Source organism: Triticum dicoccoides, chromosome 2B (genome assembly GCF_002162155.2).
Source record: "Triticum dicoccoides isolate Atlit2015 ecotype Zavitan chromosome 2B, WEW_v2.0, whole genome shotgun sequence".
Lineage (NCBI taxonomy): Eukaryota > Viridiplantae > Streptophyta > Magnoliopsida > Poales > Poaceae > Triticum > Triticum dicoccoides.
In genome coordinates, this window is record NC_041383.1 from 290,200,812 (window position 1) to 290,212,539 (window position 11,728).

At 53.0% G+C, this 11,728-nt stretch overlaps 1 protein-coding gene across 1 annotated transcript in view; it reads left to right on the forward strand.

Annotated features, from left to right (window-relative positions):
* The first annotated feature begins 615 nt into the window (after positions 1-615).
* The window catches only part of LOC119363551 (protein VASCULAR ASSOCIATED DEATH 1, chloroplastic-like), a 17,399-nt gene continuing 6,286 nt past the window's right edge, over positions 616-11,728 (forward strand). Inside the window, exons 1-12 of the mRNA XM_037628926.1 lie at positions 616-903; positions 1,002-1,064; positions 1,795-1,845; positions 2,596-2,661; positions 3,482-3,577; positions 3,650-3,751; positions 3,852-3,949; positions 4,059-4,222; positions 4,327-4,367; positions 7,161-7,248; positions 7,329-7,415; positions 7,534-7,588. Coding sequence (XP_037484823.1) covers positions 712-903; positions 1,002-1,064; positions 1,795-1,845; positions 2,596-2,661; positions 3,482-3,577; positions 3,650-3,751; positions 3,852-3,949; positions 4,059-4,222; positions 4,327-4,367; positions 7,161-7,248; positions 7,329-7,415; positions 7,534-7,588 — 1,103 coding nt within the window. The 5' untranslated portion in view covers positions 616-711. The remainder of the gene's footprint in view (positions 904-1,001; positions 1,065-1,794; positions 1,846-2,595; positions 2,662-3,481; positions 3,578-3,649; positions 3,752-3,851; positions 3,950-4,058; positions 4,223-4,326; positions 4,368-7,160; positions 7,249-7,328; positions 7,416-7,533; positions 7,589-11,728) is intronic.

Below are 11,728 nucleotides of genomic sequence, written 5' to 3' on the forward strand. Positions count from 1 at the left end.
TGCCCCTTGTTCATTGTTACCATCGATCCTTAGACGCACAGCTTGCCCCCATATCCGAGATCTGCCGGTTTTGACACATATACCGGAGTTCAACAAATTGTGTGATTCAACCTCCAAAGATCTTGATGGATTCGAGGGCTAATGACGAGGTCATCTCCCACCAGCTAGACCCATGATCATCGTTTTTGTCACTTGACACGGGTTACGGTTGAAGAGAATTTCGTCACTCAGCTCATAGTGAAAAGGACATATCCTCATTCAGATGGACTCAAACATCATTTTCATCCCTCTTACAGATTTTATTCCAGGACAAAGTATGGCAAATTCTTACCGCCGTAAAAAACGTTCGATTTTCCATAATTAAAAATCCGGCGTCAGATTTACAGCGTTACCAATAACATCCGTATTTTTTGACAGTTCTGGTTTGTTCCTTCTCTAATCGGTACCTTCCCTTTTGCCTAATAAAAAGAAAAAAGAATACCCTTCCTCCCCTTCCCTTCACCGGCGGAGCCCACCACCGCTACCGCTAGTCCGCCAACCCGAAGATGCCGGAACACGTCACCGTCACCGTTCACACCGCCTCCCACTTTCATTATTCAAACCCCCCTTCTTCTCTCTACTCCTCCTCACTCACCTACCGTTCGCCTCCTCTCCTAGCCCCACCACCCGCCGCATCGCCGTCTCCTCTCCCCGGAGCACGGCGCCGCCCGCATGGCGTCCCCTACCGTTGCGGCCTCCCCGACCGTTGCGGCCTCCCCGACCCGTGCCCTCGCTGACACCACCGCGCCCTCGCCGGCCTCCCCGCCGCGCCGCCTCGCCTCGGCGCCGCCCGGCGTGGACGCGTCCGCGGTCTCCTCCCCGGTATCTGCCCACTCCGGGGACCTCTCCGCCTGCGATGTCTTGGTGGGTGGCTTGCTTCGGAGTTGGAGCTTGTCGGACTTTTCCTGCTTTCTCCTCCTTTTTCTTCTCTCTTTTTTATGCCGCGCGGTTTGATCGTGCAGAGCCCGTTGCTCGCTAGTAGGAGCGAGGAGTACAGGCTGATGTTCCGGCTCCCGCCGGACGAGGTAATTCACATTTGGCGGCTTCCTCTGTTCGATCTAATTGTTGGCTTCTGATTGTGATGCGTTGTGCTGGGGGAATTTGTGTACCAAAGTGGTTGGACTGGGGTTGAGGGGATTTCATTCCATGTGGAAGATTCCCCACGGATAAAACTAACAAATTCGTACTTTGATCTTCTCTCTGCTTAGCTTAGGGTAAAGTTTGTCGTGCCAATTTGGTTCCTTTTATAAAATGTTCATTATTGGTGATGGTTCAATTATTGATGAATTTGATATAGCTTGCCAAAATTGTGTCTGCCTCGCTGTAGCTGGCGGATTTGCCGCGTCGGTATCTTAGCCATTTTTTATGTATGAATTCAATAGCCATTTCTGTATGTGGTGGATTCAGTAGTCAGTTTGTGGTTTCATGATCTTACGGTTGATAACTAATTGAGTGACTATTTTAATTTGTTTCACGTGATTGTACTGTTCGGGGAACCAAAATGTAAACCTATCATGTCCTATCACAGTAACATGCCAAGTTTATCTTTTGATCAGGACATAATTTAGCAAGTTAATCGACTGTTTATGGTTGGTCGCAAGGTTAAATTTGGATTTTTCTTTGGAATTGAATAGATCACCTTATCCAGTTTTGTAACCATGCTTTGGATAGCACCCGCTCATAGTCACAAGTGATCTCGCATGATATTTCATCAATTTAATGTTAGGATGTTAATTAGTTATTGTGTTATTGCAGGTCCTTGTGCAAGATTTTAACTGCGCCCTCCAAGAAAATATTCTTCTTCAGGTTTTTTTCTTTTCCTCGCTTCAACCTCTTATGTGCTCCTCTCCCAAATTAAACTAGAGTATATGCCTCTGTGTTACTCCCTTGAGCATAAGTTGCCTGTATTTAGCGATCATGCATAGTCTAACAATCGACTATATTGGAATTGGACTAGTTATAATTGGCACAACTCACACTGTGTGCAACTATGTTGGTCTAGATTTATCTCTGTTTGAATTTGCTTGCAGACATGTAAGCCCAACAAAAGTCAATTCAAGTTTGTGCCATTGATATAAAATATATATGCATGAACATGCATAAAATATACATGCTTGAACATACATAATGGAAGTTGTAAATCCATCAAACTTCTACTTGTGAGGGAATTTCTGTTTCTCCTGTTAATATGGCAATTGTAGTCCTTTAAATGAGAGATTTCCCTGGAGCTTGTTTAAAATAAATACCTATGTAGATTACTAAGTGCCCAAAGTTGGGAGAAGGCATGTGCTTTGCAATTAAAGGAGCTGGTGCCAGTTACCATCTTTGTTGTCTTACCTTTGTTCGTTCTTCTCTTCATTGAAAAAAGCACATATTTGATAATTTAGTGCCGTTAGTGCTTTAGCTTATGCTTGTCCCTAAATTCTCTACACTCTTGCCAACTGCAAATGGTGGAATTGTACTGTAATTTTGGTTATTTCATTTTGCTGAAGAAAATATTTAGCTTCAGCCTTGTTCACGATTTTCTGATTCTAACAAATATACATTGTTTGGCAGGGGCATATGTATTTATTTCTACACCATATATGCTTCTATTCTAACATTTTCGGATACGAGACGAAGGTAATGACTAATAAATGATCTGAAGACAGTTTCATCATGTATCCTTTTTTTGGTTGCTTAATTGCGCTCGCTGATAACGAATTGATTTATGTAGTTCACAAATATTGTCAAATCATAATTTTGACAGATACCATTCTCGAAGATTCTTGTTATCATTTGACACGTGTCTTGGCACTAACTTCATATAAAGATACATTGCCCTCAAAAAATTTGTTTGAGAAATGTATTTGGAGCCATGTGTCTATATTATTCTTTGAATTTGCTATGAAATTTTTATTGCTGTGTTCCATCACAAACAGCATGAGCACTATGTTCTGCAAGTCTGCTTTTATCTTCTGCAGTGTTTCTGTTCTGTAATAAGTTTAAACTTTTATCATCTTGGAAGTCTTAGGCATCAATGCTTTAATAATGTTTGTTAAACCTGAATTCCTGCTAGTTTCATTTTGTACTTTCCATCTTCTCTGTGGTCATTGTACTAAATATCATGCTTTTTTGCTTCCTATGACATTTTTTAACAGCTTGAATGGAGAGTTAGTTGGGCTGGAAATTTAAGTGTGGTTCTCCAACTAAGTTACTATATACTCGCATATTTACTGATTTACATGCTGACGAAGTTAGCTTTTTGTTACATATTGGAATTATTCAATGCCGAATACTAAAATTAAGTTTGTTACTTGATGTTAAATACTTATATAGCTTATAGTATTGCTCATTAAGTATCTTGTCATTGCATATAATAATTTTTTACCAATATATGTACTGCTCGTACTGTTAAAAACTTATTATTGACTACGTTACTCTGGTATTGTTTTCTATGCAGAAAACTATACCTTTGCAGGATGTCACTGATGTTCGTAAAGCAAAAACAGCTGCTATTTTTCCTAATGCCATAGAAATTGTTGCTGGTGCGAAGAGGGTGAGGAAGATATCACTGCCTAAATTTCTAGTATATATAAGATGTCATTACCTCATGTATGATTACTTGCAGCATTTTTTTGGATCTTTCTTGGTGCGCGATGAAGCATATCGTATTATAGTAGATGGTTGGGAACAGCATGTTAGCGATGCTAGATTGCTCATTGAACGTCAGGTTGGTAAACTAGTTTCTATTAAACTCCTTTGTTCTAACAAGTTATACAGAAGATCATTTCTAATAGGCTGTCTGTACTTGCTCTTTTGCTGCACCGTAGGATGCAAAGTCAGCAAGCAGCAGTGACGAAAATGGTTACGTTTTGTTGGAAGAAGGAAAAGAATCTAAACAAGATGAAGGTTCGTCGCCATCGAACAGGTTATCTTTACAGGCTGAACTAAATTAACCCTCTCGTTAGATTAGCTCAAATGGACTTTTGTCCTTCATGAATTATCTGTGAATGTTCAGTTGGGTATTTTGAATGTAGGTCTGCCAATCCTACAGCTATCATCGGGGGTAGTACTGATTGTGGTGATCCAGATGTCAATACTTCTAAAAGATTCTTAAAAGCGCCAGAGGATGGAACCGAGGACAATCCTGCATCTCTTAACCCATTCAACTTGCAGCCGTTTGATGATGATGCTCCTAATGGTTTGCTTGAATTGTTCTTTTCTTTGTCTTTCTTGACATTGTTAACTCCGTTAGTTTTTTGTTACTTAACTATTTTTCTTGCCTGCATATCTTCCCTTTTCCAGTACCTGAATCATATACTTTGATCACGGAGTCTAAGTTTCAGGTTTGCCAGATTTCACTTATTTTGTACTGCTATGACCTAAAAAGCACGGACACGGGGACGGAAAGACGGGGATACACATACGGGGATACGGGATACGGCATTTTTCAAAAACAGCCATTCGGGGATACGGCAAGTATATATAAAATAAAATAAAAATATGCCATATAATATACAATCAGGACAGAAAATTAATGAGAAAGAGACCATAATAGAGAATATTGCCACATTTGGTGTCTCTTTTATCAATTGATGATTGATTGATCCTCATCCCCCCATGTCATGTTGTCATTGCAAGCTGCATCCATCTTAGGGCATCTCCAGCCGTTGGCCCCCCAGGAGGGGCAAAAAATCGCCCCCTGGGGGCGCACCGGCGCTAAACCGCGCACTGGGGGCGTGTTGCCCCCCAGTCGCGGCGCCCACGGTTAGTCAAAAAAGTAAAAAACGACTCAAATTTAACGCAAACAGCGGCGAGTTCGTTCAAACTTAAACATATTTTACAAAAAAGAAAGAAACTACCGCGGGCTACCCCCGCCGTCTCCCTCGCCGCCCGCCTCGCCGCACGCCCACGCGGTTCTACATGCCGAGGAGGCTGTAGAACCGCGTGTAGTCACCGCCGTTGCCGTCGTCGTCATCGTCGTCGTCGTCGTCGCCGCCCCCACCTACGCCTCCGCCGTCCCTGCTGCATCCCTCCCCCGGTTGGCGCGGCGGGTTGGACGGTCCGGGGGCGTCGTCGTCGTCGTCGTCGTTGCTGTCGAGGACCACGACGCCGTGCTCGTCCTCGCGCCCACGCTTGCGGGCGGCGATCTCCTCCAGGGCCCGGCGCTGCCGGACCGTCTCGTCGCGGAGGTAGTCCTCCCGCGCCCACCGCATGGCGTCCTCGTCGGAGAAGCCGCGCCGGGCTATCTCCTCGTACTCCGCGGGGAGGCCCGGCTCCGGCTTGGGCTCGACGAGGACGAAGCGGCCGGTGGGTGGCGGGGCGTTGGCGCCGATGCGGACGCCAGAACTGCGGGTGCGCGCGCTGACCGGCGTACCCTGGGGCTCCGGCTTGACGGGGCGGAGGCAGGGCGAGCCGCCGGACGAGGAGGACCCCCCGGTCTCCATGCGCCTCGGGGTCCAGGAGCTTCCCCAGCGGCGTGAGAAGGAAGGGGGGTCGGGGTACTCGAGGCACGGCGTGTTGCCGCCCTCGATGTACTCGAGGGCGGCCTCCAACGTGCGCCCGGGCACGCCCCACCACCGACGCCGGCCGGCGGCGTTGAGCCTGCCGGAGGGCACGACGCCGTTGGTGGCCTCGAGCTGCTGGGCTTGACGGCGGCGGAAGTACGGTTCCCAGAGCGGGCTGTCGGGGACGTACCGTGGCCCCTCCCTCGCCGCACGCGGCAGGTTCGAGCGGATGCGAGCGATCTCCGCACGCCGCGCCGCGCCGGTGGGTACCGGGGGCACCGGCACGCCGCCCGCGCTGATCCTCCACGCCCCCGGCACCCGCATGTCCGGCGGGACCGGGTACTCGGCCTCGTAAAGGAGGCGAGCCTCGTCTTCATGAAGATGGCGGCGGCCGAAGCCGTTCGCCGCCGCGCCGTCGCCTGGGAAGCGCTCGGCCATGGGTGTGAACTGGAGACGGCGAAAGAGAGGAGAGGAGAGGGAGGAACGACGACGGCGGGAGAGTGTGTGAGCCGACGAGTGCGCCGGGGCGCGTCATATATAGGCCGAGGCGCCGCCCACGCGCGTGCCACTGTGTGTACGCGTGGCGGGCGAGGGAGGGCGAGGGACGCGCGTCGTCCGGTCTTCACTGCGCCGCCCGTGAGGCATCAATGGCGCAGGCTGACCGGCGCGGCAGCTTTGGCATTGATTCGCCGCGGGAAACGAGGCGATGCGGATGACGAAGAGCCGAGAAGAGAGCCGTGTCGCTGACGCGGTGGGCCCGCGGCTTTTTCGCGCCAAAACAGTTCGCCCGGCGCCCCCGGGCGCCCCCCAGCGCGCCGGGTTCGGGCTGGGTCCGCCGGCGCTGTTTTCGGCCCAAGCCGGCGAAAATCGGGCTCCTGGGGGCGCGACTGGGCCGTTTTTTCGGCGCCGGCGCGAAAAAAACGCCTGGGGAGGCCTTCCTGGGGGCGCGGCTGGAGATGCCCTTACAAAACACATCAAACACAAACAGTACAGAAGATTAGAAGACAAGACATAACTAGAAGACAATGCAAGCCTGAGCAGCAGCAGCGCCAGCATAAGCGGCAGCACAAGCAAGCAGCAAGCCAGCAAGCAACATCTAGCAGTACAAGCAAATCTGAAGAATAAAAGAGGAAGAGGTTGAGGAAAGAGGAGAGGGAAGAGGCTGCTGGGTTACCTGCGAGGCTAGGGGTAGCACCAGCGGTCGCCGGTCGAATCCAGGCATTGCCGCCGGCGGCGGCGGCGACGAGTCCAGGCGGCGGCGGCTTCAATCCAGGAGGCTGGCGGCGCGTTCCAGTGCGACCTGGGAGGCTGGGAGGGAGCACCTCTTCCTTGAGACGAGAGCGTGCGGGAGTTCCTGCAAAATAGGTTAGCTATACTGGGTTGGGCCGAGGCTGTTTTGGGCCAGGCCGTGTCCCAAACGATCCCGCACGTGTCCCGGTGTATCCCTGTGTTTTTTTCTTTCTTCAAAATCGAAATTCGGGGGATACTGCAAAATTCGCGTATCCCGGTGTATCCCGCCGTATCCCCGTATCCCGCCGTATCAGAACGGCAGTTCGACACTTCCAGCCGTTTCCGTGCTTTGTAGGCTATGACTATCAACATAACTTCGCCCAACTGACATTCTGATGTTAGGTGCCTGTGGAAGTTTTCTTTAATGTCTTACTCTCTGATGGCGCCATTGGCTTTCTGGATGATCTCCACAAAAAGTGTGGTGACAAAGGTTAATATCCAATTCTTCCCCCTTTCCAGTTAACACATCTGGTCAGTGATATATTCTATTGATACCTAGATGACCTGCAGAATTTCGTTGTTCCAATTGGCGTTTGGATGAGCAAGGAGGACTTGTAAGAGATGTCTCATTCTTGCACCCAATTAAAATTTATCTTGGTATGTCTTGAACTTCGTGCCTACTGGATATAATAATTTGCATTTCATATGTCACCGTGTGCTTTAATTACTTTATGTTGTCGTAGCATTTATGTTTATAACTCTAAATTGTGTTTAGGTGCAAAATTTGGGACATGTCAGGAGGTTCAGAAGCTTCGTCTGTACAAAAACAGGTTAGTTTAAGTTTGATATACTTCTGCAGGTAGTCAAACGATCGTTAAGGTTATGAAGTCAAAGTTCAGCTGTGATATTACCTATTATTTCATGTGAATTTCTGTTCTTCATGAACTTCTTGGTGGTGGTTTTTAGTTACATGGCCTAGAATTTTCTTCGTACCAGAATATTTTTTGTTTAATCCGAGTGATTATTTGGAATAGAATGTTAGCTCAGTTACTCAACCCATCGTGGCAGTCTATATACACGCCCTAACTTGATGATTGGGTTTACTAGTGCCAATTCTTGTATTAATGATAATCCATGTCGTTTGTATGTGAATATGATTATGCTGCTGGTAGGAGCTAGGGTTCTACTGGGTCTAGGGCGTGGCCTGTAGGGGAAGGAGGGAGGGCGAGGGCTGGTGCACGGCGGCTGGCGGCAGGGCGCCGTCCTTGCGGCTGGTGCGGCGGCGGCGGAAGCAGGAGGCGGCTAGGGCTTAGGGTTTCCGGCTCCTCTGGGAGCCGGGCAATAGAATTGTCTTATTGCTTAATTCTCAAAAGAGTCTTACAACTTGTTTATATAACCACGATGTGAAATAAAACTAAGATAACTTGTGGGCTAAGCCCCTAACTAAGCCTGCCCGGTGGGCCTCCTACGGGCATAAGTCTGCCCGGTCATAACATCTCTTCCCGCCTGCGCAAACAGCTTGTCCTTGAGCTGAAACTCTGGGTAGTGCTGGCGGAACTCCTCGCTCTGCTCCCAAGTGGCGTCCTCTGCCGGAAGTGCAGCCCACTGAATCAACACGTACTACACTCGACGTAGCTGGGCCTGCAAGACCTTCTCCGGTCCTGGAAAAAGACGCCCGTCGACGGTCGGAGGAAGCGCGGGAGGAGCCGCGGGTGCCTCCCCACGGAAGGGCTTGAGCAGTCCCACGTGGAAGACGTCGTGGATGTGAGCACCCGCCGGAAGCTGAAGGCGGTAAGCCACCTTCCCAATGCGCTCCAGGACAGCAAAGGGCCCGGCATAGCGAGGATCCAGCTTCTTCTTCGCGCATGGGTCTAGTGACTGCGTAGAGCGGTGAAGAAGACGCAGCCACACCCAATCGCCCACCGCGAACTCCGCCTCGCGATGATGGCCGTCGTATTAGTGCTTGGCCAACTGCTAGGCCTGAAGGAGGCGTTGCCGGACCTCCGCCAGCATCTCGTCACGGCTCTGCAGAAGGTCCCCGGCCGCCTCGGTCCGAGCCATGGCCGGATCAACAGGGAGAATCGCCGGCGGCGGCCGACCGTAAACCACCTCAAAAGGCGTGGCGCGTAGGGCGGAGTGATAGGAGGTGTTGTAGCAGTACTTCGCCCACGAGAGCCAGTCCACCCATGCACGAGGACGATCACCTGTGGCACAACGCAAATACATGGCAATCACCTTGTTGACGACCTCGGACTGGCCGTCCGTCTGAGGGTGGAAGGCCGTGCTCAGGCGGAGCTTCACGCTCGCCATCTGGAAGAGATCGCGCCACACATGCCCCGTGAACACGGGATCCCGATTGCTGACGATCGAAGAGGGAAACCCGTGGAGGCGGACGATACCGTCGAAGAAGGCCCGGGCCACGGACGCCGCCGTGTAGGGATGACCGAGCGCGATGAAGTGAGCATACTTGGAGAAGCGGTCGACGACCGTGAGAATGACCGACTTGCCGCCCACCTTGAGGAGGCCCTCGATGAAGTCCATGGAAATGTTCGCCCAGACTTGAGACGACACCTCCAATGGCTGGAGCAGACCAGCCGGCCTCGGCGTCTCCGTCTTGTTACGCTGGCACGTCACACAAGACCGCACGCAGTCACGGACCAGGGCCCGATCCCCTGGGATGTAGAAGTCGGCGCGGAGACGATGGAGGGTTTTCTGCACACCCTCATGGCCCCCCGAGTGGGCCAGCAACATCACCTGGTGACGGAGATCGTCGTGCGCGGGAACGAAGACCCGACGCCCATGTAGGAGCAACCTGTCGGCGAGGCGCCACGACTCCTCCAGCTCACATGCAACCATCTGCTGTTGAAGGAGGAGCGCGTCCGGTGCGGCCGCGGTCGCCCGGTGGATGTCGGTGAAGAGGGTGAAGGAGGGCCCCGAGCAGATGCAGAGTGCCGCCCCCTCAGAGTCACCGATGGCGGTGTCGGCATCGCGCCGAGATAGGGCGTCGGCGACGGTGTTAAGGCGAGGCGGCCCGGACGATACTCGACGGTGAAGTCGAAGCCGAAGAGCTTATTGATCCACTGGTGCTGCGGGATGGTAGACAGCCTCTGATCCAACAAGAACTTGAGGCTGTAGTGGTCCGTACGGATCCGGAAAGACCCGACCCCACAGATAGGGCCGCCAGTGACGCACCGCCTGCACCAAGCCAATGAGCTCGTGCTCATAGGCCGCGAGCTTAAGATGGCGCGTGGCAAAGGGCCTGCTGAAGAAGGTGAGGGTCCATCGCCCTAATGAAGGACCGCGCCGAACCCTGCACCGGAGGCGTCGCAGTCGATGACGAACGGGTGATCGAAGTCAGGCATCTGAAGGACGGGGCCCGTCGTGAGGGCCCCCTTGAGGGCCTCGAATGCCATGGTCGCCTCCTCATCCCAGGCAAAGGCATCGCGACGGAGCAGGCGCGTGAGCCGGGACGCGATGAGGCCGAACTCCCGGATAAATTTCCGGCAGTACCCCGTGAGGCCAAGAAACCCGCGAAGAGCCCGCGGTGAATGCGAGATCGGCCAGGCGGCGATGACCGCCACCTTGTCGGCGTCCATGGCCACCCCCTTGGCTGAGATGACATGACTGAGGTAGGCGACGGAAGGCGTCCCGAACGAGCACTTCAAGCGCTTAAGATGAAGATGGTGCGCTCGAAGCTCGTTGAAGACGATGGCGACGTGCTGAAGGTGCTCCGCCCATGAGGCGCTGTAGATAAGAATATCATCAAAGAAAACGAGCACAAACCGACGCAGGTAGGGGCGGAGGACGTCGTTCATCAGAGCCTGAAACGTTGCTGGGGCGTTGACGAGACCGAACGGCATGACCAAGAACTCGAAGTGGCCGTGGTGAGTCCGAAATGCGGTATTGGCGATATCATCGGGGTGCATGCGCACCTGGTGGTAGCCCGACCGGAGATCGAGCTTGGTGAAGAAGCGCGCCCCATGTAGCTCGTCCAGGAGCTCATCGACCACTGGAATAGGAAACTTGTCCTTCAGAGTCAGAGCATTGAGAGCGTGGTAGTCGATGCAGAAGCGCCATGTGCTGCCCGACTTGCGGACGAGGAGGACCGGCGCCGAGAACGGTGCTGTGGAGATCCGGATGATGCCCAAGGCGAGCATGAGCGCGCACTGCCGCTCCAGCTCGTCCTTCTGCAGCTGAGGATACCGGTAGGGCCGGACTGCCGCCGGTGCCGAGCCCGGCAGCAGGTGAATGCGGCGGTCGTAGACCCGGGCCGGCGGAAGGCCCCGTGGCTCGTCGAAGAGGCCGCGGTGCTGCTGCAGAAGGTGGTCCAACAGAGGATGCTCGGCCTTGGAGGTGGCTGCGGCCACCTGGAGCTGAGGCGTCGCTGGCGAGGCGCCGCCAACGCCCTCCCACCGGACGTGGCGACCGAGACACCAGAAGGTCATCGTCAAAGCGTCGAAGTCCCAGAGGATGGGGCCAAGAGTCCGCAAAAAGTCGACGCCAAGGATGAAGTCGAAGCAGCCCAAGTGATGGTGAAGTGCTCGTCGCCGATAGTGATGGGCACGTCCCGTGCAAGCCCATGGCACCGTAGGCGGTCGCCGTTAGCCACGGCGACCCGAAGTTGCTCCCCGCTTGTCGGATGAAGTGCTAAGCGCCGCATCGCAGCCTCAGGCAGGAAGTTGTGGGTGGAGCCCGTATCCAGGAGGGCCACCATGCGCTCGCCGTGAATCGTCACCGGTAAGAGCATAGTCCGCTCGTCGCGGATGCCGGCCAGCGCATGGAGCGACACAGCGAGTGCCGTCGCCGGAGCGGGCGCAGGCGCGGGCTCCGCCGTGGCGGGGTCGCCGAAGCCGTCGACGGGTGTGTCCTCCTCAACATAGTCGGCCGTCTCCAAGTAGAAGAGGCGCGGGCAGACATGGCCCGGCGCGTAGGGCGCATCGCAGTTAAAGCAGAGTCCCAAGGGGCGGCGC